At 55.5% G+C, this 23,109-nt stretch overlaps 1 protein-coding gene across 1 annotated transcript; it reads right to left on the bottom strand.

Moving 5' to 3' along the window:
• Window positions 1-441: 441 nt before the first annotated feature.
• On the bottom strand, window positions 442-10,737 carry LOC128950418 (synaptophysin-like protein 1). The gene is made up of 6 exons (XM_054295302.1): window positions 10,655-10,737; window positions 8,460-8,590; window positions 4,834-5,016; window positions 2,537-2,587; window positions 2,089-2,096; window positions 442-644 (listed from the first exon to the last, which is right to left on the bottom strand). The coding sequence occupies exons 1-6, from the start codon at window positions 10,724-10,726 to the stop codon at window positions 442-444; spliced, it is 648 nt and encodes a 215-aa protein (XP_054151277.1). The 5' UTR covers window positions 10,727-10,737.
• Window positions 10,738-23,109: the final 12,372 nt, after the last annotated feature.

Genomic DNA, 23,109 nt, shown 5'->3' on the forward strand with positions numbered 1-23,109 from the left:
GCCCCGCACCCTCTGTGCCTCAGTTTCCCCCATTGTGCGTCGGTTTCCCCATTGTGCCTCAGTTTCCCCCCCACGGCCGTGGCCCCGCCCCCTTTGTGCCTCAGTTTCCCCCATGGCCATAGCTCCGTCCCCACACCCGCCCCCTCTGTGCCTCAGTTTCCCCCATGGGCGTGGCCGCGCCCCCCAGCCCCGCCCCCCTCTGTGCCTCAGTTTCCCCCCCACAGCCATGGCCCCACCCCCTCTGTGCCTCAGTTTACCCCCATGGGCATGGCTTGGCCCCGCCCTCTCTGTGCCTCAGTTTCCCCCCTGGTTTCTCACCACGGATGCCCCCAGCCCCCCATGAGCGTGGCCCCGCCCCCTCTGTGCCTCAGTTTCCCCCCATTTCTCTCACCACGGACGCGCCCAGCCCCCCCATGAGCGTGGCCCCGCCCCCTTTGTGCCTCAGTTTCCCCATTGTTTCTCACCACGGACGCCCCAGCCCCCCATGGGCGTGGCCGCCGTGCGCGCGCAGGTGACGTCACCGCCGGGGGCGGGGCAGTGGGGGAGGGGCGCGGTCGCCGCCCCGCGGACGTGGCCGAGGCCCTGGGCCAGGCACAGGAGGCGCAGAGCCAGAGCACCGAGAGCAGCCCCGACAGCAGCAGGTCCTGGGCAGAAAACCGAGAAAATGGGAAAAAATTAAAAAAACATGAAAAACCGGGAAAGAATGCAAAAAAAATGGAGAAAATCAGTGAAAAAATGGAGAAAATTCAGTGAAAAAACGGAGAAAATCAGTGAAAAAACGGAGAAAAAATGGCGGAAAAAGGAGCAGAAATGGGGGAGGGGCAGAAGTGGGGGTGGAGGAGGGGAACAGAAATTGAGAAAGAAAATGGGGGAAAATGACCCAAAAATGACCCAGAAAGCGGAAAAAAATAGCCCAAAAATGGTGGGAAAATGACCAAAAAAAGGCAAGAAAATGGTCCAAAATGGAGAAAAAATGGCACAGAAACGGAGAAAAAAATGACTCAAAAATGGAGAGAAAATGACCCAAAAATGGATTAAAAAATGTCACTGAAATGGAGAAAAAATTGCCCAAAAATAGAGAAAAAATGGCACAAAAATCGAGAATAAAATGACTCAAAAATGGAAAAAAAGAGACAAAAATGGAGAGAAAAAATAGCCCAAAATTGGAGAAAAAATGGCACAAAAATGGCCAAAAAATTAACAAAACACTGGCCCAAAAATAGAGAGAAAAATGACCCCAAAAATGGAAACAAAATGACCCCAAAGACCCAAAAATGGACAAAAATTGACTCAAAAGTGGTGGGAAAATGACCCAAAAATGGGGAGGGAACGAACCCCAAATGGGGGAGGGGCCCAGGCACAGGAGGCCCAGAGCAAGAGCACCGAGAGCAGCAGGTCCTGGGGGGAGAAATGGGGAGAAATGTTAAAGAATTGGGAAAAAATAAAAAATATTGTGAAAAAACGGGAAAAAAAGAAAAAAAAATGGGGAAAATCGGTGAAAAAATGGGAAAAAAAGGAGCAGAAATGGGGGAGGGGCAGTGGGGGAGGGGCGAGGCCACAAGAGCCAAGAGCAGCAGGGACTGGAGAGGAAAATGGGGAGAAAAAATCAGGAAACGGGGAAAATGCGGAAAAAATGGGAAAAAATGACGCAAAAATGGAAAAAAATTCTAAAAAATTCTAAAAAAATTGAGAGAAAATGGCCCAAAAAATGGCCTAAAAATGGAGGAAAAATGGCCCAAAAGCGGCGGGAAAGAACCTAAAAATGAAGGGAAAATGACCCAAAAATAGAGAAAAAATGTCCCAAAATACAGAAAAAAATGACCCAAAAATGGAAAGAAAATAACCCAAAATACAGAAAAAAAGGCCCCAAAATACAGCAAAATTGCCACAAAAATAGAGAAAAATTAGCCCAAAAATGGGGGGAAAACGACACAAAAATAGAAGAAAAAATGGCACAAAAATGGATAAAAATTGGCCCAAAAATGGGACAAAAAATTGCCAAAAAATGGACAAGAAATGGCACAAAAATAGACAAAAAAAAAAAGGGAATTTTAAGAGAAAAAAAGGGAATTTTGGGGGTTGACTTACCTGGGGTCCTTCAGAGGCAGCAGAAAAAAAGAAGGAGCACAAAGGGTTAAACCCTCCCAAAATTCCAGCCCCAGAACCCCAAAATCCCCCCGGAAACACCAAAATTTGGACCAAAACTTGGGAATTCTGCTCAAAATTCCATCAAAATTTCCCCAATTTCCATCAAAATTCCTAAAAATTATATCAAAATGTCCCCCAATTCCATCAAAATCCCGCTGAAACTCCATCAAGATTCTCCAAAATTTTCTCAGCATTCCCTAAACTTAATAAAAATTCCTAAAAATCCCAAACAAGTTCCCCAAACTCACGTCAAAGTTCCATCGTAATTCCCTAAAAAAATTCCTGTACAGGTAAATCGCATGCGGACGCACCCGTACAGGTAAATTGCACCCTGACACACCTGTACACGTAACTCACACCTGTACAGGTAACTCACACCCTGACACACCTGTACAGGTAATTCACACTCACCATGAGGGGCAGGCGTGACCCCGCACACCTGTACAGGTAAATCGCACCCTGACACACCTGTACAGGTAACTCACACCTGTACAGGTAACTCACACCCTGACACACCTGTACACGTAACTCACACCTGTACAGGTAACTCACACCCTGACACACCTGTACAGGTAATTCACACTCACCATGAGGGGCATGCGTGACCCCTCACACCTGTACAGGTAAATCGCACCCTGACACACCTGTACAGATAACTCACACCTGTACAGGTAACTCACACCCTGACACACCTGTACAGGTAACTCACACCTGCACAGGTAACTCACACTCACCGTGAGCGGTAGCCGTGACCCCGCACACCTGTACAGGTGCAGGCAGCCCAGGTACAGCCCAGCACAGGTAACTCACACCTGCACAGGTAACTCACACTCACCGTGAGCGGTAGCCGTGACCCCGCACACCTGTACAGGTGCAGGCAGCCCAGGTACAGCCCAGCACAGGTAACTCACACCTGTACAGGTGAACTGTCACTCACCATGAGCGGTAACCGTGACCCCGCACACCTGTACAGGTGCAGGCAGCCCAGGTACAGCCCAGCACAGGTAAATCACACCTGCACAGGTAACTCACACTCACCGTGAGCGGTAACCGTGACCCCGCACACCTGTACAGGTGCAGGCAGCCCAGGTACAGCCCAGCACAGGTAACTCACACCTGCACAGGTAACTCACACTCACCGTGAGCGGTAACCGTGACCCCGCACACCTGTACAGGTGCAGGCAGCCCAGGTACAGCCCAGCACAGGTAACTCACACCTGCACAGGTAACTCACACTCACCGTGAGCGGTAACCGTGACCCCGCACACCTGTACAGGTGCAGGCAGCCCAGGTACAGCCCAGCACAGGTAACTCACACCTGCACAGGTAACTCACACTCACCGTGAGCGGTAACCGTGACCCCGCACACCTGTACAGGTGCAGGCAGCCCAGGTACAGCCCAGCACAGGTAACTCACACCTGTACAGGTGAACTGTCACTCACCATGAGCGGTAACCGTGACCCCGCACACCTGTACAGGTGCAGGCAGCCCAGGTACAGCCCAGCACAGGTAACTCACACCTGCACAGGTAACTCACACTCACCGTGAGCGGTAACCGTGACCCCGCACACCTGTACAGGTGCAGGCAGCCCAGGTACAGCCCAGCACAGGTAACTCACACCTGTACAGGTGAACTGTCACTCACCATGAGCGGTAACCGTGACCCCGCACACCTGTACAGGTGCAGGCAGCCCAGGTACAGCCCAGCACAGGTAACTCACACCTGCACAGGTAACTCACACTCACCGTGAGCGGTAGCCGTGACCCCGCACACCTGTACAGGTGCAGGCAGCCCAGGTACAGCCCAGCACAGGTAACTCACACCTGCACAGGTAACTCACACTCACCGTGAGCGGTAACCGTGACCCCGCACACCTGTACAGGTGCAGGCAGCCCAGGTACAGCCCAGCACAGGTAACTCACACCTGTACAGGTGAACTGTCACTCACCATGAGCGGTAACCGTGACCCCGCACACCTGTACAGGTGCAGGCAGCCCAGGTACAGCCCAGCACAGGTAAATCACACCTGCACAGGTAACTCACACTCACCGTGAGCGGTAACCGTGACCCCGCACACCTGTACAGGTGCAGGCAGCCCAGGTACAGCCCAGCACAGGTAACTCACACCTGCACAGGTAACTCACACTCACCGTGAGCGGTAACCGTGACCCCGCACACCTGTACAGGTGCAGGTAGCCCAGGTACAGCCCAGCACAGGTAACTCACACCTGCACAGGTAACTCACACTCACCGTGAGCGGTAACCGTGACCCTGCACACCTGTACAGGTGCAGGCAGCCCAGGTACAGCCCAGCACAGGTAACTCACACCTGCACAGGTAACTCACACTCACCGTGAGCGGTAACCGTGACCCCGCACACCTGTACAGGTGCAGGCAGCCCAGGTACAGCCCAGCACAGGTAACTCACACCTGCACAGGTAACTCACACTCACCGTGAGCGGTAACCGTGACCCTGCACACCTGTACAGGTGCAGGCAGCCCAGGTACAGCCCAGCACAGGTAACTCACACCTGCACAGGTAACTCACACTCACCGTGAGCGGTAACCGTGACCCCGCACACCTGTACAGGTGCAGGTAGCCCAGGTACAGCCCAGCACAGGTAACTCACACCTGCACAGGTAACTCACACTCACCGTGAGCGGTAACCGTGACCCCGCACACCTGTACAGGTGCAGGTAGCCCAGGTACACCCCCAGCGCCCCCAGGCTGTACAGGAAGGCGCCCACGGCCACGCCCACGAAGAACCGCGCGGCCGAGGAGAAATCCCCGACCAGGTGAACGTCCCGCGGCCAGGTGTGGTTGCACAGGTGAGTCAGCGACGGCTGGAACACGGCCTGGTTCAACCTGGGGGAGAGAGGAGCACACCTGAGCACACCTGAGAACACCTGAGCACACCTGAGAACACCTGAGAACACCTGGGCACACCTGGGCACACCTGGATGTCATCTGAGCCCACCTGAGATCACCTGAGCACACCTGGGCACACCTGGGATCACCTGAGCACACCTGGGATCACCTGAGCACACCTGGGCACACCTGGGCACACCTGAGCACACCTGGGATCACCTGAGCACACCTGGGCACACCTGGGATCACCTGAGCACACCTGGGCACACCTGGATGTCATCTGAGCACACCTGAGCACACCTGGGCACACCTGGGATCACCTGAGCACACCTGGGCACACGCAGGCACACCTGAGATCACCTGAAAACACCTGGGCACACCTGGGATCACCTGAGCACACCTGAGCACACCTGGGTGTCATCTGAGCACACCTGGGCACACCTGAGCACACCTGGATGTCACCTGGGGTCACCTGAGGGTCAGCAAGGGTCACCTGAGCACACCTGGGCACACCTGAGATCACCTGAGAGTTACTTGGACACACCTGAGCACACCTGGGATCACCTGGAGGTCACCTGAGAGGGATCTAAGGTCACCTGGACACACCTGAGGAACACCTGAGCAGACCTGAGGGGGACCTGGGAGGGTTGGGCACACCTGAGGGTCACCTGTGCCAGGTGTGGTTGCACAGGTGAGTCAGGGAGGGCTGGAACACGGCCTGGTTCAACCTGGGGGGAGAGGAGCACACCTGAGCACACCTGGGCACACCCGGGATCACCTGAGCGCACCTGGGCACACCTGAATGTCACCTGGGGTCACCTGGAGTCACCTGAGGGTCAGCAAGGGTCACCTGAGAACACCTGGGCACACCTGGAGGTTACCTGAAGGGAACCTGAGCTCACCTGGACATACCTGGGCACACTTGGAATCACCTGAGGGTCACCTGAGCACACGTGGGCACACCTGAGGGGGATCTAAGATCACCTGAGCACACCTGAGCGCACCTGAGGGGAACCTGGGCACACCTGGGGTCACCTGGAATCATCTGAAGGTCACCTGAGCACACCTGGGCACACCTGAGCACACCTGGGCACACCTGAGAGGGACCTGGAGTCACCTGAGCTCACCCAAGGGGGCCAGGACACATCTGAGGTCACCTGAGCACACCTGGGATCACCTGAGGGTTACTTGGACGCACCTGAACACACCTGAGCACACCTGGGCACACCCGAGCACACCTGGGCACACCTGAGCAGGACCTGGACACAACTGAGCACACCTGGGCACACCTGAGCACACCTGGACACAACTGAGCACACCTGGGCACACCTGAGCACACCTGGGCACACCTGAGCAGGACCTGGACACAACTGAGCACACCTGGGATCACCTGAACACACCTGAGCACACCTGGGGTCACCTGGGGGGGTGTGGTCACACCTGGAGTCACCTGGGACCTGCTGCACCTTCCATTGTCACCTGGCCCAGGTGTGTCCCTCGCCCATCTCACCGCCCCAGGTGTGTCCCAGGTGTGTCCCAGGTGTCCCCAGGTGTGTCCCAGGTGTGTCCCTCACCCATCTCACCTGTCCCAGCTGTCCCCAGGTGCGTTCCTCACCTGTCCAGGTGTGTCCCTCACCTGTGTCACCTGTCCAGGTGTATCTCAGGTGTCCCCAGGTGTGTCCCTAATCTGTCCGGGTGTCCTTAAGTGTCCCTCACCTGTGTCACCTGTCCAAGTATGTCCCAGGTGTGTCACTCACCTGTCCAGGTGTATCTGAGGTGTCCCCAGGTGTGTCCCAGGTGTGTCCCTCACCTGTCCCACCCATCTCACCTGTCCAGGTGTGTCCCCAGGTTTGTCCCAGGTGTGTCCCTCACCCATCTCACCTGTCCCAGGTGTGTCCCAGGTGTGTCACTCACCTGTCCCGGTGTATCTGAGGTGTCCCAGGTGTGTCCCTGATCTGTCCAGGTGTCCCCAGGTGTGTCCCAGGTGTGTCCCTCACCCATCTCACCCGTCCCAGGTGTGTCTCACCTATCTCAGGTGTGTCCCTCACCTGTCCAGGTGTCCCTAGATCTGTCCCCAGGTGTGTCCCTCACCTGTGTCACCTGTCCAGGTGTGTCCCAGGTGTCCCCAGGTGTGTCCCAGGTGTGTCCCTCACCTGTCCAGGTGTATCTCAGGTGTCTCCAGGTGTCCCCAGGTGTGTCCCTCACCTGTCCCATCCATCACACGTGTCCCAGGTGTGTCCCAGGTGTGTCCCTCACCCATCTCACCTATCTCAGGTGTGTCCCTCACCTGTCCAGGTGTCCCTAGATCTGTCCCCAGGTGTCCCTCCCCTGTGTCACCTGTCCAGGTGTGTCCCAGGTGTCTCTCAAGTGTCCCCAGGTGTGTCCCTCACCTGTCCAGGTGTGTCCCAGGTGTGTCCCCAGGTGTATCTGAGGTGTCCCCATGTGTGTCCCAGCCATCTCACCTGTCCAGGTGTGCCCCAGGTGTCCCCAGGTGTGTCCCCAGGTGTGTCCCTCACCTGTCCCACCCATCTCACCTGTGTCACCTGTCCAGGTGTGTCCCAGGTGTGTCCCTGACTCACCTGAAGGGGTACCCGTAGGTGCTCGTCACGTTTGTCACCTGTGTCCCGTTGTCCCCACCTGGGCAGGTGACCATGAAGGTGACCCTGACCTGTCCCAGGCGTGTCCCCAGGTGTGTCCCTCACCTGTCCCACCCATCTCACCTGTGTCACCTGTCCAGGTGTCTCCCCAGGTGTCTCCAGGTGCGTCACTCACCTGTCCAGGTGTATCTGAGGTGTCCCCAGGTGTGTCCCAGGTGTGTCCCAGGTGTGTCCCAGGTGTCCCCAGGTGTGTCACTCACCTGTCCAGGTGTCCCCAGGTGTGTCCCAGGTGTCCCCAGGTGTCCCCAGGTGTGTCCCAGGTGTGTCCCTCACCTGTCCCACCCATCTCACCTGTGTCACCTGTCCAGGTGTGTCCCCAGGTGTCTCCAGGTGTGTCACTCACCTGTCCAGGTGTATCTGAGGTGTCCCCAGGTGTGTCCTTGATCTGTCCAGGTGTCCCCAGGTGTCCCCAGGTGTGCCCCAGGTGTCCCCAGGTGTGTCCCTCACCTGTCCAGGTGTCCCCAGGTGTCCCCAGGTGTGTCCCAGGTGTGTCCCAGGTGTGTCCCTCACCTGTGTCACCTGTCCAGGTGTGTCCCCAGGTGTGTCCCAGGTGTCCCCAGGTGTGTCCCTCACCTGTCCAGGTGTCCCCAGGTGTGTCCCCAGGTGTGTCCCAGGTGTGTCCCTCATCTGTCCCACCCATCTCACCTGTGTCACCTGTCCAGGTGTGTCCCAGGTGTCCCCAAGTGTATCTGAAGTGTCCCTAGAAGTGTCCCAGGTGTGTCCCTAGGTGTCCCCAGGTGTGTCACCTGTCCAGGTGTGTCCCCAGGTGTGTCCCTGACTCACCTGAAGGGGTACCCGTAGGTGGCCGTCACGTTTGTCACCTGGGTCCCGTTGTCCCCCCCTGCGCAGGTGACCGTGAAGGTGACGGAGCCCTCGAAGCCGCCGCAGGTGGCGAAGGCGAAGATGGAGAAAAACTGGGGGGAAAAACGGCGATTTTGGGGAAAATTAGTAAAAAAATTGAGAATTTTGGGGAAAATTAAAAAAAAAAAACGGGAAAAACGAGGAATTTGGGGAAAATTAAATAAAAATTAGGAATTTTGGGGAAAAATAAAATAAAAACATGGGAAAAATGGGGAATTTGGGGAAAATTAAAAAAAATAAAACAGGCAAAAAATGGGGAATTTGGGGAAAATTAATTTAAAAAATTGAGAATTTTGGGGAAAAATTAAAAAAAACCAGAAAAAATAGGAAATTTGAGGAAAATTAATTAAAAAATTAAGAATTTTGGGAGAAAATTAAAAAAACACAGAAAAAATGAGGGAATTTGGGAAAAATTAATATGAAAAATTGAGAATTTTGGGGAAAAATTAAAAAAACCCAGAAAAAATAGGAAATTTGAGGAAAATTAATTAAAAAATTAAGAATTTCGGGAAAAAATTGAAAAAAACACAGAAAAAATGAGGAAATTTGGGAAAAATTAATTAAAAAATTAAGAATTTTGGAGAAAATTTTAAAAAACGGGAAAAACAAGGAACTTGGGAAAATTTGGGGGTTTTGAGGTCAAAATTTTGGTAAAAATGGGGAAATTTTGGGGAAATATTGGGGAAATTCGGGATTTTAAGGCTCAAAATTTGGTGAAAAATCGGAAAATTTGAGGAAAGTTTGGGATTTTTGAGGCGAAGATTTGAGGAAAAATTGGGGTTTTTGAGGTCAAGATTTAATAAAAAAGTGGAAATTTGAGGGGGAAAATCTGGGATTTCTGAGCCCAAGATTTGAATGAAAACGGGGAAACTTTGGGGAAATTTCAGGAAAATTTCAGATTTTTTTTAGGTCAAAATTTCAGTCGCTCCCAGTCCGTCCCAGTTCCTCCATTTGCGCTCCCAGTTCCCTCCCAGTACAAACCAGTACAAACCAGTAACCCCAAACCCCTTCCAGTCCCTCCCAGTGCTCCCAGTATAACCCAGTAACCCCGTGTTTAACCCCTCCCAGTCCCTCCCAGTATATCCCAGTTCCACTTCCAGTCCCCCCCAATCCCCTCCCAGTACAAACCAGTATAAACCAGTAACCCCAAACCGCTCCCAGTTTATCCCAGTATATCCCAGTCCCTCCCAGTATAAACCAGTAACCCCAAACTCCCTCCCAGTCCTTCCCAGTATATCCCAGTATATCCCAATCCCCCACAAACCCCTCCCAGTACATCCCAGTATAAACCAGTAACCCCAAACCCCCCCCAGTCCCCCCCAATCCCCTCCCAGTATAAACCAGTATATCCCAGTCCCCCTCAGTCCCTCTCTCAGTTCCCCCAATCCCCTCCCAGTCCATCCCAGTCCCTCCCAGTGCCTCCCAGTATATCCCAGTATAAACCAGCAACCCTTTATAACCCTCCCAGTCCATCCCAGTTTATCCCCGTCCCCCCCAATCCCCTCCCAGTCCCCTCCCAGTACAAATCAGTCCATCCCAGTTTGATCCCAAACCCCTCCCAGCTTATCCCAGTACAAACCAGTCCCCCCAATCCCCTCCCAGTCCCTCCCAGTATAAACCAGTATATCCCAGTATACCCCAGTTCCGTTCCCAGTCCCTCCCAGTCCCCCCTAATCCTTCCCAGTCCCTCCCAGTATATCCCAGTTTGATCCCAGTCCCTCCCAGTATATCCCAACCCCCTCCCAGTCCTCTCCCACTCCATCCCAGTTTGATCCCAGTCCATCCCAGTGCCTCCCAGTATATCCCAGTATAAACCAGTATAGCCCGGTCCCCCTCAGCCCCTCTCCCAGTCCATCCCAGTCCCTCCCAGTTTGATCCCAATTCCCTCCCAGTATATCCCAGTATATCCCAGTACAAACCAGTCCCTCCCAATCCCCTCCCAGTATAAACCAGTGCATCCCAGTATATACCAGTTCCCCCAGCTCCGTTCCCAGTCCCCCCCAATCCCCTCCCAGTATATCCCAGTTTGATCCCAGTACAAACCAGTCCCTCCCGGTCCATCCCAGTCCCTCCCAGTATATCCCAGTCCATCCCAGTTCCCCCATCCCGTCCCTCACCCACTGCAGGCCCCGGCTCAGCCCCAGCGGCTCCTTCAGCGCCCCCAGCGACACCCGCGGCGCCGCCATCATCGCTGCCCTGACGTCACCCAGCGCGCGACGGAAGTGACGTCACACCCCCTTTCCCGTCGCCTCATTTGCATCCCGCGCGCTGATTGGCCCGCGGAGCGCCGCTCTGTCCATATACGGACACTCAGCCACGCCTCTTATCCCCCCCACAGATTCATTTGCATGAACCTCATTTGCATGTCGCTCATTTGCATAGCCCCGGCCGCGCTTCCGCGTTCGCCGCCCCTCATTTCCATAACCGCCATGTTAATTTCCGTAAATACTCCCTTAATTTGCATAATTACTCGCCCCTCCCCGGTTGGTTAATGAGCCCCCGCTGACAAATGAGCCTCATTTGCATAATTAAAGGATTCATTTCGTTTTATTGGTTTGTACAGACACCCCCCACCCAAAGCAGCGGCTCATTTGCATAAACCCCGCTGGCCACGCCCCCTTCGCCATCCCCGGGAACCCAAAACGTCCCCAGAAAAATGTCCCAAAACCACCAAAAATGTCCCCAAAAAAATCCCAAAACCCCTCAAAAATGTCCCCAAGAGCCCTCAAATGTCCTAAAAACCATCCCAGGGACCCAAAAATGTCCCCAAGGGACACCAAAACTGTCCCCGTGTGTCCCCTCAGAACTCCCAGATGTCCCCTCAGTGTCCCCAATGTCCCCAATGTCCCCTCAGAAGTCCCAGATGTCCCCTCAGTGTCCCCTCAGAAGTCCCAGATGTCCCCTCAGAAGTCTCCTCAGTGTCCCCAATGTCCCCTCAGTGTCCCCTCAGAAGTCCCAGCTGTCCCCACTGTCCCCGGTGTCCCCTCAGAAGTCCCAGATGTCCCCTCAGTGTCCCCTCAGAAGTCCCAGATGTCCCCAATGTCCCCAGGTGTGTCTCAGGTGTCCCCAATGTCCCCTCAGAAGTCCCAGATGTCCCCTCAGTGTCCCCAATGTCCCCCCAGATGTCCCCAATGTCCCCAGGTGTGTCTCAGGTGTCCCCAATGTCCCCTCAGTGTCCCCTCAGAAGTCCCAGATGTCCCCTCAGTGTCCCCAATGTCCCCTCAGTGTCCCCTCAGAAGTCCCAGATGTCCCCTCAGTGTCCCCAATGTCCCCAATGTCCCCTCAGTGTCCCCTCAGAAGTCCCAGATGTCCCCTCAGTGTCCCCAATGTCCCCTCAGAAGTCCCAGATGTCCCCTCAGTGTCCCCTCAGAAGTCCCAGATGTCCCCTCAGTGTCCCCAATGTCCCCAATGTCCCCTCAGTGTCCCCTCAGAAGTCCCAGATGTCCCCCAGCCCCGCCCGTGTCCCCCCCGGGTCCCTCCGGCCGTGGCCGAAGGCGCTGAGGCGGCGCCGCTGCGAGAGCCCGGCCCGGCCCTGGAGCAGCACGGACACCGGGCCGGACACCGACCGCGAGTGACCACCAGAGTGACCACCAGGGTGACCACAGTGACCACAGTGACCACCATGGACATCTGAGTGACCACCATGGTCACCAGGGACAGCCCGGCCCTGGAGCAGCACGGACACCGGGCTGGACACCGACCGCGAGTGGCCAGAGTGACCAACAGGGACATCTGAGTGACCAACGGGGACATCTGAGTGACCAACGGGGACATCTGAGTGACCACCATGGACATCTGAGTGACCAACGGGGACATCTGAGTGACCAACGGGGACATCTGAGTGACCACTATGTCCATCCTGGTGACCACCAACCCCTTGATCACCAGTCCAATGACCACCACGTCCATCCTGATGACCACTGACCCCTTGACCACCACCCTCAATGTCCTTGCTCTGGTGACCACCAACTCCATCCTGGTGGCCACCAATCCTACAGCCACAACCCCCTTGACCACCACCCCACTGCCCACCATGTCCATCACCATCTCCATCCTGATGACCGCCAACCCCTTGACCACAACTCTCAACGTCCATGCTTGGGTGACCACCAGCCCCTTGACCACCACCCCAATGACCACTGACTCCTTGACCACAATCTTGATGACCGCCATCTCCATCCTGATGACCGCTGACCCCTTGACCACCGTGTCCACCCTGGTGGCCACCAACCCCTTGATCACCAGTCCAATGACCACCAACCCCATCCTGGTGCCCGCCATTCCTGCACCCACAACCCCCTTGACCACCAAGCCCATCCTGGTGACCACCAACCCACTGACCACAATCTTGGTGGCCACCACGTCCATCTTGGTGACCACCACTCCAATGGCCACCAAGCCCATCCTGATGCCCACCACGTCCATCCTGGTGCCCACCATTCCTACACCCACAACCTCCTTGACCTCCATCCCAAAGACCACCAACCCCATCCTGGTGCCCACCAACCCCTTGCCCATCACCTTGATGGCCACCAACCCCTTGACCACCACCCCGATGACCGCTACCCCAAAGACCACCCTGCCCATCCTGATGCCCACCACATCCATCATGGTGACCACCGAGCCCTTGACCACCACCCCAATGACCACCAAGCCCATCATGATGACCACCAACTCCATCCTGGTGACCACCAACCTCATCCTCGTGGCCACTGACCCCTTGACCGCCACCACCCCACTGCCCACCACGCCCACCCCACTGCCCACCATTCCTACACCCACAACCTCCTTGACCTCCACCCCAAAGACCACCAACCCCACCCTGGTGCCCACCAACCCCTTGCCCATCACCTTGATGCCCACCAACCCCATCCTGGCGCCCACCGCCCCCCTGCCCGGCCACCCGGACCCCCCTCTTGCCCAGCGCCAGCCGGGGCCGGCCCCGGTCCAGCGCGCCCAGCAGGGTGCAGGCCATGCACAGCGCGGCGCTGGCCGCGGCCCCGCAGCGCCCGCACGCCCCCGGCGCCGCCCCCGCGCCCGGCGCCGCGCCCAGCGCCAGCCGCCGCCCCGAGTGCGCCAGCGCCGCCGCCGCCGCCGGCCGCGCCGCCTCCAGCTCCTTCAGCAGCGCCCGCGGGTGCCCGCGGAACGCCAGCGGCGCGTGCCGGCACTCGGCGCTGGCGTAGGGCAGCCCCAGGAAGTGCGCGTAGAGCACGATCTCCTTCTGCGACGCGTGCCGCAGCGGCTTCAGCCGCGGCACCGTGGGCCAGGGCTGGGTCGGGTTCTCGTCGGGTTTCGCTGAGGTTTTGTTGGGTTTCGTTGGGTTCTTGTTGGGTTTCGTTGAGTTCGTGTTGAGTTTCTTTGAGTTCTTGTTGGGTTCTTTTGGGTTCTCGTTGAGTTTTGTTGAGAGCTCATTGAATTTCATTGAGTTTTCATTGGATTTCGTGGGGTTCTTGCTGGGTTTCATTGAGTTCTTGTTGGGTTCCATTGGGTTCTCGTCGAGTTTCATTGAGTTCTCGTTGAGTTTTGTTGAGATCTCATTGAGTTTCATCGAGTTTTCATTGGGTTTTGTTGGGCTCTCGTTGGGTTCCGTTGGGTTCTCATTGACTTTTGTTGGGTTCTCGTTGGGTTCCATTGACTTCTCATTGAGTTTCATTGAGTTCTCATCGAGTTCCGTTGAGTTCTTGTTGGGTTCCATTGATTTCTCATTGAGTTTCACTGAGTTCTCATTGAGTTCCATTGAGTTCTTGTTGGGTTTCATTGAATTCTCGTTGAGTTCCGTTGGGTCCTCGTTGGGTTTCACCGAGTTCTTGTTGGGTTCCATCGCGTCCTCATTGAGTTTTGTTGGGTTCTCGTTGGGTTCCATTGAGTTCTCGTCGGGTTTTGTCGGGTTCTCGTCGAGATCCGTTTGGTTCTCATTGAGTTTCGTTGAGTTCTGGTTGAGCTCTGTTGGTTCCTCGTTGGGCTTTGGTGGGTTCTTGTTGGGTTCCGTTGGGTTCTCATTGGGTTTTGTCGGGTTCTCGTTGGTGGCCCCTGAGACCTCATTGGTGGCCGTGGTCCTGTTGGTGGCCACAGTGACCTCGTTGGTGGCCACAACAGCCTCATTGACTGCGGTGACCTCATTGGTGGCTTCTAAGATCTCACTGGTGGCCACGGTCCGGTTGGTGGTCATGGTGGCCTCGTTGGTGACATTGGAGGCCATGGTGAGGTTGGTGGCCATGGTCAGGTTGGTGGCCATGGTGGCCTCATCGGTGGCCTTGGTGGTGGCCATGGTCAGGTTGGTGGCCAGGGTGGCCTCGTTGGTGATGTCCTTGGTGGCCATGGTGAGGTTGGTGGCCATGGTGGCCTCACCGGTGACGTTGGTGGTGGCTATGGTGAGGTTGGTGGCCAGGGTGGCCTCGTTGGTGATGTCCTTGGTGGCCATGGTAAGGTTGGTGGTCATGGTGGCCTCACTGGTGGCCTTGGTGGTGGCCATGGTGAGGTTGGTGGCCAGGGTGGCCTCGTTGGTGATGTCCTTGGTGGCCATGGTGAGGTTGGTGGCCATGGTGAGGTTGGTGGCCATGGTGAGGTTGGTGGCCAGGGTGGCCTCATCGGTGGCCTTGGTGGTGGCCATGGTGGCCTCGTTGGTGACATCGGTGGTGGCCATGGTGAGGTTGGTGGCCAGGGTGGCCTCGTTGGCCGCGCGCCGCAGCCGCGCCACGTCCCCGCGCAGGAAGTTCATCAGCACCGTCTCGGCCACGTCATCGGCGTTGTGGCCTGCGGAGAAGAGCGACCACGAGTGACCACGAGTGACCACAAGTCACCATGAGTGACCACCAGGCACCAGCAGTGACCAGCAGTGACCACGAGTGACCACGAGTGACCAGGAGTGACCACCAGGCACCATCAGTGACCAGCAGTGACCACGAGTGACCACGAGTGACCACGAGTGACCACCAGGCACCATCAGTGACCAACAGTGACCACGAGTGACCACGAGTGACCAGGAGTGACCACCAGGCACCATCAGTGACCAGCAGTGACCACGAGTGACCACGAGTGACCACGAGTGACCACCAGGCACCATCAGTGACCAGCAGTGACCACAAGTGACCATGAGTGACCACCAGGCACCAGCAGTGACCAGCAGTGACCACAAGTGACCACGAGTGACCACGAGTGACCACCAGGCACCATCAGTGACCAGCAGTGACCACAAGTGACCATGAGTGACCACCAGGCACCAGCAGTGACCAGCAGTAACCACGAGTGACCAGAAGTGACCAACAATGACCAGCAAGGACCAGAAGTAACCAGCAGTGACCAACAGTGACCAGCAGGGACCACGGATGAGCACCAGTGACCACAAGTGACCACCAGTGACCACTGGTGGCCACCAATGACCAGTGACCAGCAGTGACCAGCAGTGACCAACAATGACCACCAATGACCCTCAATGACCACCAGTGGCCACCAACGACCATCAATGACCACCGGTGACCACAAGTGACCAGCAGTGACCATCACTGACCACCCATGACCCTCAATGACCACCAGTGGCCACCAGTGGCCACAAGTGACCACCAGTGACCAACAATGACCACCAGTGACCACCATGACCAACAATGACCACCAGTGACCACAAGTGACCAGCAGTGACCACCAGTGACCACTGATGGCCACCAATGACCAGTGACCACCAGTGACCACCAGAGACCACCAGTGACCACTGATGGCCACCAATGACCAGTGACCACCAGTGACCACCAGAGACCACCAGTGACCACTGATGGCCACCAATGACCAGTGACCACCAGTGACCACCAGTGACCACCATGACCAACAATGACCACCAGTGACCACAAGTGACCAGCAGTGACCACCAGTGACCACTGATGGCCACCAATGACCAGTGACCACCAGTGACCACCAGAGACCACCAGTGACCACTGATGGCCACCAATGACCAGTGACCACCAGTGACCACCAGTGACCACCAGTGACCACTGATGGCCACCAATGACCAGTGACCACCAGTGACCACCAGAGACCACCAGTGACCACTGATGGCCACCAATGACCAGTGACCACCAGTGACCACCAGTGACCACCAGTGGCCACCAGTGACCACCAGTGACCACCAGTGGCCACCAGTGACCAGCAGTGACCAGCAGTGACCAGCACGCACTGGTGACCACCAGTTACCAGCAGTGACCTGCCCAGTACAAACCAGTGAGCTCCCAGCCCCTCCCAGTATAACCCAGTTCCCTCCCAGTATAACCCAGTCCATCCCAGTCCCTCCCAGTATAACCCAGTGCTTCCCAGTATAACCCAGTGCTTCCCAGTATAACCCAGTTCCCTCCCAGTATAACCCAGTATAACCCAGTCCCTCCCAGTATAACCCAGTGCCTCCCAATGACTCTTAATCCCCTCCCAGTGCTCTCCCAGTACAAACCAGTATAACCCAATGACTCCAAAACCCCTCCCAGTATAACCCAGTATAACCCAGTATATCCCAGTATATCCCAGTAACTCACCAGTAGCGATCCAGTTGGCTCCCACCTCCCCGGATGCTCACTCCAGTCTCGCCCAGTCCATCCCAGTATAACCCAGTTCATCCCAGTCCATCCCACTGACCCCAAACCCCCTCCCAGTATATCCCAGTACAAACCAGTATAACCCAGTGACCCCAAATCCCCTCCCAGTATATCCCAGTACAAACCAGTATAACCCAGTGACCCCAAACCCCCTCCCAGTATATCCCAGTACAAACCAGTATAACCCAGTGACCCCAAACCCCCTCCCAGTATATCCCAGTATATCCCAGTAACTCACCAGCAGCGATCCAGTTGGCTCCCATCTCCCTGGATGCTCACTCCAGTCTCTCCCAGTCCATCCCAGTATAACCCAGTCCCTCCCAGTCTCCTCCCAGTCCATCCCAGTGACTCCAAACCCCCTCCCAGCCCCTCCCAGCGCTCTCCCAGTACAAACCAGTATAACCCAGTGCTCACCAGTAGCGGCTCCCATCTCCGTGGCCGCTCTCTCCAGCCCCTCCCAGTCCATCCCAGTATAACCCAGTCCCTCCCAGTATAACCCAGTCCATTGCAACGACTCCTAACCCCCTTCTAGTCACTCCCAGTGCCTCCCAGTCACTCCCAGGGCCCTCCCAGTACAAACCAGTATAACCCAGCGACTCCAAACCCCCTCCCAGTATATCCCAGTGCCCTCTCAGTGCTCTCCCAGTACAAACCAGTAACTCACCAGTGGTGATCCAGTTGGCTTCCATCTCGCTGGATGCTGACTCCAGCCCCTCCCAGTCCATCCCAGTATAACCCAGTCCATCCCAGTCCATTGCAATGACTCCAAACCCTCTTCTAGTCACTCCCAGTGCCTCCCAGCGCTCTCCCAGTACAAACCAGTATAACCCAGCGCTCACCATTACCGGCTCCCATCTCCGTGGCCGCTCTCTCCAGCCCCTCCCAGTCCATCCCAATCCCCTCCCAGTCCATCCCAGTATAACCCAGTCCATTCCAGTCCCTCCCAGTGACTCCTAACCGCCTCCCAGTCCATCCCAACTCCCTCCCAGTATATCCCAGCGCCCTCCCAGTACATCCCAGTATAAACCAGTAACTCACCTGTAGCGATCCAGTCGGCTCCCATCTCCCGCGCCGCCCTCTCCAGGGCGTGTCTCCGGAACACCCCGCACACGGTGCAGCCCCCCCAGAGCCCTCCCAGTACAAACCAGTATAACCCAGTGACCCCAAACCCCCTCCCAGTATATCCCAGTACAAACCAGTATAGCCCAGTGACTCCCAACCCCCTCCCAGTACAAACCAGTGCTCTCCCAGTACAAACCAGTATAACCCAGTGACCCCAAACTCCCTCCCAGTATATCCCAGTACAAACCAGTATAGCCCAGTGACCCCAAACCCCCTCCCAGTACAAACCAGTATAAACCAGTGACCCCAAACACCCTCACAATATAACCCAGTGCCCTCCCAGTACAAACCAGTATAACCCAGTAACTCCAAACACCCTCCCAGTATATCCCAGTACAAACCAGTGCTCTCCCAGTACAAACCAGTATAAACCAGTGACTCCAAACCCCCTCCCAGTACAAACCAGGATAACCCAGTGACCCCAAACCCTCTCCCAGTACAAACCAGTGCTCTCCCAGTACAAAGCAGTATAACCCAGTGACTCCAAACACCCTCCCAGTACAAACCAGTATAACCCAGTGACTCCCAAACCCCCTCCCAGTACAAACCAGTGCTCTCCCAGTACAAACCAGTATAGCCCAGTGACTCCCAACCCCCTCCCAGTACAAACCAGTGCTCTCCCAGTACAAACCAGTATAACCCAGTGACTCCAAACCCCCTCCCAGTACAAACCAGTGCTCTCCCAGTACAAACCAGTATAACCCAGTGACTCCCAACCCCCTCCCAGTACAAACCAGTATAACCCAGTGACTCCAAACCCCCTCCCAGTATATCCCAGTACAAACCAGTATAACCCAGTGACCCCAAACCCCCTCCCAGTATATCCCAGTACATCCCAGTGCTCACCAGTGGCGATCCAGTCGGCTCCCATCTCCCGCGCCGCCCTCTCCAGGGCGTGTCTCCGGAACACCCCGCACACGGTGCAGCGGCTCCGCCCGCCCAGGACCGCGCCCAGCTCGTCCACGCCCCAGCCGAAGAGCTCGCGGTGGGAGACGAGCAGGAGGGGGAGGGGCAGCCCCGCCCCCACCCGGCGCAGCACGCCCAGGGCGTGGTCCCGGTAGCCCTCGATGCCCTCGTCCACGCCCAGCAGCGCCAGGCGCAGCCCCAGCGCGCGGGCGCGGTTCAGGCGCGTCAGCAGGTGAGCCAGCACCGTGCTGTCCTTGCCCCCCGAGGCCGCCACGGCCACCGAGGCACCCGGCCGCAGGAAAAGTCTCGAGTTTTGGGGTGAAATTCCCACGTTTTGGGGGCGATTTGGGGGGTTTTGGGGGGAATTTTCCGAATTTTGGGGGATAATTTCAGGGTTTCGGGGGGTAATTTTGGGGCGTTGGGGGGCAATTCCAGGGTTCTGGGGGGAATTAATGAGGATTTGGGGGGCGTTCAGGGTGTTTTGGGGGTTAATTCCGGGGTTTTGAGGGTTAATTTTGGGGTTTTGAGGGTTAATTTCGGGGTTTTGGGGGTTAATTCCGGGGTTTTGGGGGTTAATTTCGGGGTTTTGGGGGTGGTTCAGGGGATTTTGGGGGTGATTTGGGGGGTTTAGGGGGGGATGCAGGTGAGCCAGCACCGTGCTGTCCTTGCCCCCCGAGGCCGCCACGGCCACCGAGGCACCCGGCCGCAGGAAAAGTCTCGAGTTTTGGGGGTGATTAGAGGGGTTTTGGGGTGAAATTCCCAAATTTTGGGGGTAATTTGAGGGGTTTTCAGGGTAATTTTCCGATTTTTCAGATGTGATTCCGGGATTTTGAGGGTTAACTCCAGGGTTTTGAGGGTTAATTCCGGGGTTTTGAGGGTTAATTCCCAAACTTTGGGGGCTAATTCTGGAGTTTTGGGGTGAAATTTCTGAATTTTGGGGCTGATTTGGGCTATTCCGGGGTGAAATTCCCACATTTTCAGTGGTGGTTCTGGGATTTTGAGGGTTAATTCCGGGGTTTTGAGGATTGATTCCGGGGTTTTGGGGTGGATTTGTGGGGTTCTGAGAAGGATCAATGGGGTTTTCAGCATTAATTCCGGGGTTTTGGGGGTTAATTTCGGGGTTTTGGGGGTTAATTTCGGGGTTTTGGGGGTGGTTCAGGGGATTTTGGGGGTGATTTGGGGGGTTTAGGGGGGGATGCAGGTGAGCCAGGACCGTGCTGTCCTTGCCCCCCGAGGCCGCCACGGCCACCGAGGCACCCGGCCGCAGGAAAAGTCTCGAATTTTGGGGTGAAATTCCCACATTTTGGGGGTGATTTGGGGGGTTTTGGGGTGAAATTCCCAATTTTTGGGGTGAAATTCCCACATTTTCAGGGGCAATTCTGGGGTTTTCGGAGGAATTGATGGGGTTTTGGAGGGAATTAACGGCATCTTGAGGGTTAATTCCAAGGTTTTGGGGGGGGTTAATGGACTTTTGGGGTGAAATTCCCACATTTTGGGGAGATTTTCCAGTGTTTTGGGGGGTGAATCCGGTGTTTTGAGGGTTAATGCCGGGGTTTTGGGGGGAATTAAGCGGATTTTGGGGAGTAATTCCAGGATTTTGAGGTGAAACCTCAGGGTTTTGGGGTGGAACCCCACGACTTTGAGGTGAAACCCAAGAATTTTGAGGTGAAACCCTTAAATTTTGCGGGTTTTGGGGTGAAACCCCAGATTTATAGAGGTTTAGGGGTGGAACCTCAGGATTTTGAGCTGAAACCCCGGGATTTTGGGGTAGAACCCCGGAATTTTGAGGCGGAACCCCAGAATTTTGAAGGTTTTGGGGTAGAACCCCAGAATTTTGAGCTGAAACTCCAGGATTTTGGGGATTTTGGGGTAGAACCCCGGGATTTTGTGGCAGAACCCCAGAATTTTGAGCTGAAACCCCGGGATTTTGGGCATTTTGTGGCAGAACCCCGGGATTTTGAGCTGAAACCCCGAGATTTTGGGCATTTTGAGGCAGAACCCCGGGATTTTGAGCTGAAACCCCGAGATTTTGGGCATTTTGTGGCAGAACCCTGGGATTTTGAGCTGAAACCCCAGGATTTTGGGGATTTTGGGGCAGAACCCCGGGATTTTGAGCTGAAACCCCGAGATTTTGGGCATTTTGTGGCAGAACCCCGGGATTTTGAGCTGAAACCCCGGGATTTTGGGGATTTTGGGGCAGAACCCCGGGATTTTGAGCTGAAACCCCGGGATTTTGGGGATTTTGGGGCAGAACCCCGAGTTTTTGGGGCGGAACCCCCGGTCCCGGCTGCAGCAGCGCCTGCAGGGCCTCGGCCTCGAAGGCGGCGAGGAAGCAGCGGCGGCAGAAGGGCAGCAGCGAGCGCGAGCGCAGCAGCGCCGAGGGCAGCGGGCAGCGCGAGCAGCGCGGACGGGGCATGGCCTGGAATGGGGGAAAAAAATAAAAATTCAGGAAGGAAAAAGCACAAAAATCCTGAAATTTTAAAAATTCGGGGTGAAATCGAGAAAAAAACCCGGCCGAAATCCCATTTAAAATCACCCAAAACCCACTCAGAAAACCCCCAAATCCACGTAGAATTGCCCCAAACCCCCTTGGAGCCCCCCAAATTCCACCCCAGAACCCCCTGGGACACCCAGAGAAGGCAGTGAGAAAAACATGAGGAAGCACGGCCTGGAATGGGGAAAAAAATGAAAGTTCAGGAAGGAAAAAGCACAAAAATCCTGAAATTTTAAAAATTCGGGGTGAAATCGAGAAAAAAACCCGGCCGAAATCCCATTTAAAATCACCCAAAACCCACTCAGAAAACCCCCAAATCCACGTAGAATTGCCCCAAACCCCCTTGGAGCCCCCCAAATTCCACCCCAGAACCCCCTGGGACACCCAGAGAAGGCAGTGAGAAAAACATGAGGAAGCACGGCCTGGAATGGGGAAAAAAATGAAAGTTCAGGAAGGAAAAAGCACAAAAATCCTGAAATTTTAAAAATTCGGGGTGAAATCGCAAAAAAAATCCCGCTTGGAAAGGTCAAAATCCCACCCGAGATTGCCCAAAACCGCCCAAAATCCACTCAGAAAACCCCAAAATCCACTCGGCATCGACCAAAATCCCACCCAAGAACCAAGATCCCAACCAAAATCCACCTGAGAACCCCAAAATCCACTCAGGAAACCCCAAATCCCACCAGAAATTGCCCAAAATCCACCCGGGATCTCCCAAAATTCACTCAGATAAGCCCCGAAATTCCACCTGGAGTCTCCTAAACGCACCCAAAGCCCACTCAGAAAACCTCAAATCCACCTGGGAACCCCAAAATCAACTTGGGAACCCCAAAATCAACTTTGGAACCCCCAAGATCCTCCTGAGATCTCCAAAACACGCCCAAAATCCGCTCAGAAAACCCCAAAATCCACTTGGGATCAACCAAAACCCCACCTGGGATCAACCAAAACCACCTAAAATGCGCTCAGAAAACCCCAAAATCCCACCTGGAATTGCCCAAAAACGCCCAAAATCCACTCAAAAAACCCCAAAACCCACCTGGGATCACCCCAAACCCCCTTGGAGCCCCCCAAATTCCATCCCAGAACCCCCTGGGACCCCCAGAGAGGGCAGTGAAAGAAACAGGGGGAGGCACAGCCTGGAATAAAGAAAAAAAAAAAAAGCTCAGGGAAGGGAAAGCACAAAAATCCTGAAATTTTCAAAAATTTGGGGTGAAATTGCAAAAAAATTCCACTCGGGGAGAGCGAAATCCCATCTGGGAACGGCCCCAATTCACCTGGGACCCCCAAAAATCCCCTTGGGATCCCCACGAGCCTCCTAAAGACCCCCCCGGGAACATGAATGGTCCCTCCCAGACTCCCAAAAGTCCCCCAGATCCCCCAAATCCCAAAATGGTCCCTTCCAGACCCCCCAAAATCCCCAAATTCCCCCCTAAGCCCCCAAATGGTCGCACCCAGACCCCCCCAAATCCCCCAA

The sequence above is a fragment of the Melozone crissalis genome, unplaced genomic scaffold (assembly GCF_028551555.1).
Source record: "Melozone crissalis strain CALT ecotype California unplaced genomic scaffold, PUWL_Pcris_2 ptg000619l_1, whole genome shotgun sequence".
In the NCBI taxonomy this organism is placed as follows: Eukaryota; Metazoa; Chordata; class Aves; order Passeriformes; family Passerellidae; genus Melozone; species Melozone crissalis.

Bases quoted from the DNA above. Each gene is read 5' to 3' on its own strand.
- LOC128950418 (XM_054295302.1), bottom strand. From the start codon at position 10,726: ATGATGGCGGCGCCGCGGGTGTCGCTGGGGGCGCTGAAGGAGCCGCTG. The intron at 8,591-10,654 runs GTGAGGGACGGG...TTTTCCCCCCAG, and splicing joins TGAGCCGGGGCCTGCAGTGG to TTTTTCTCCATCTTCGCCTT. The intron at 2,588-4,833 runs GTGTGCGGGGTC...TTACCTGTACAG, and splicing joins GGCTACCTGCACCTGTACAG to GTGTGCGGGGTCACGCCTGC.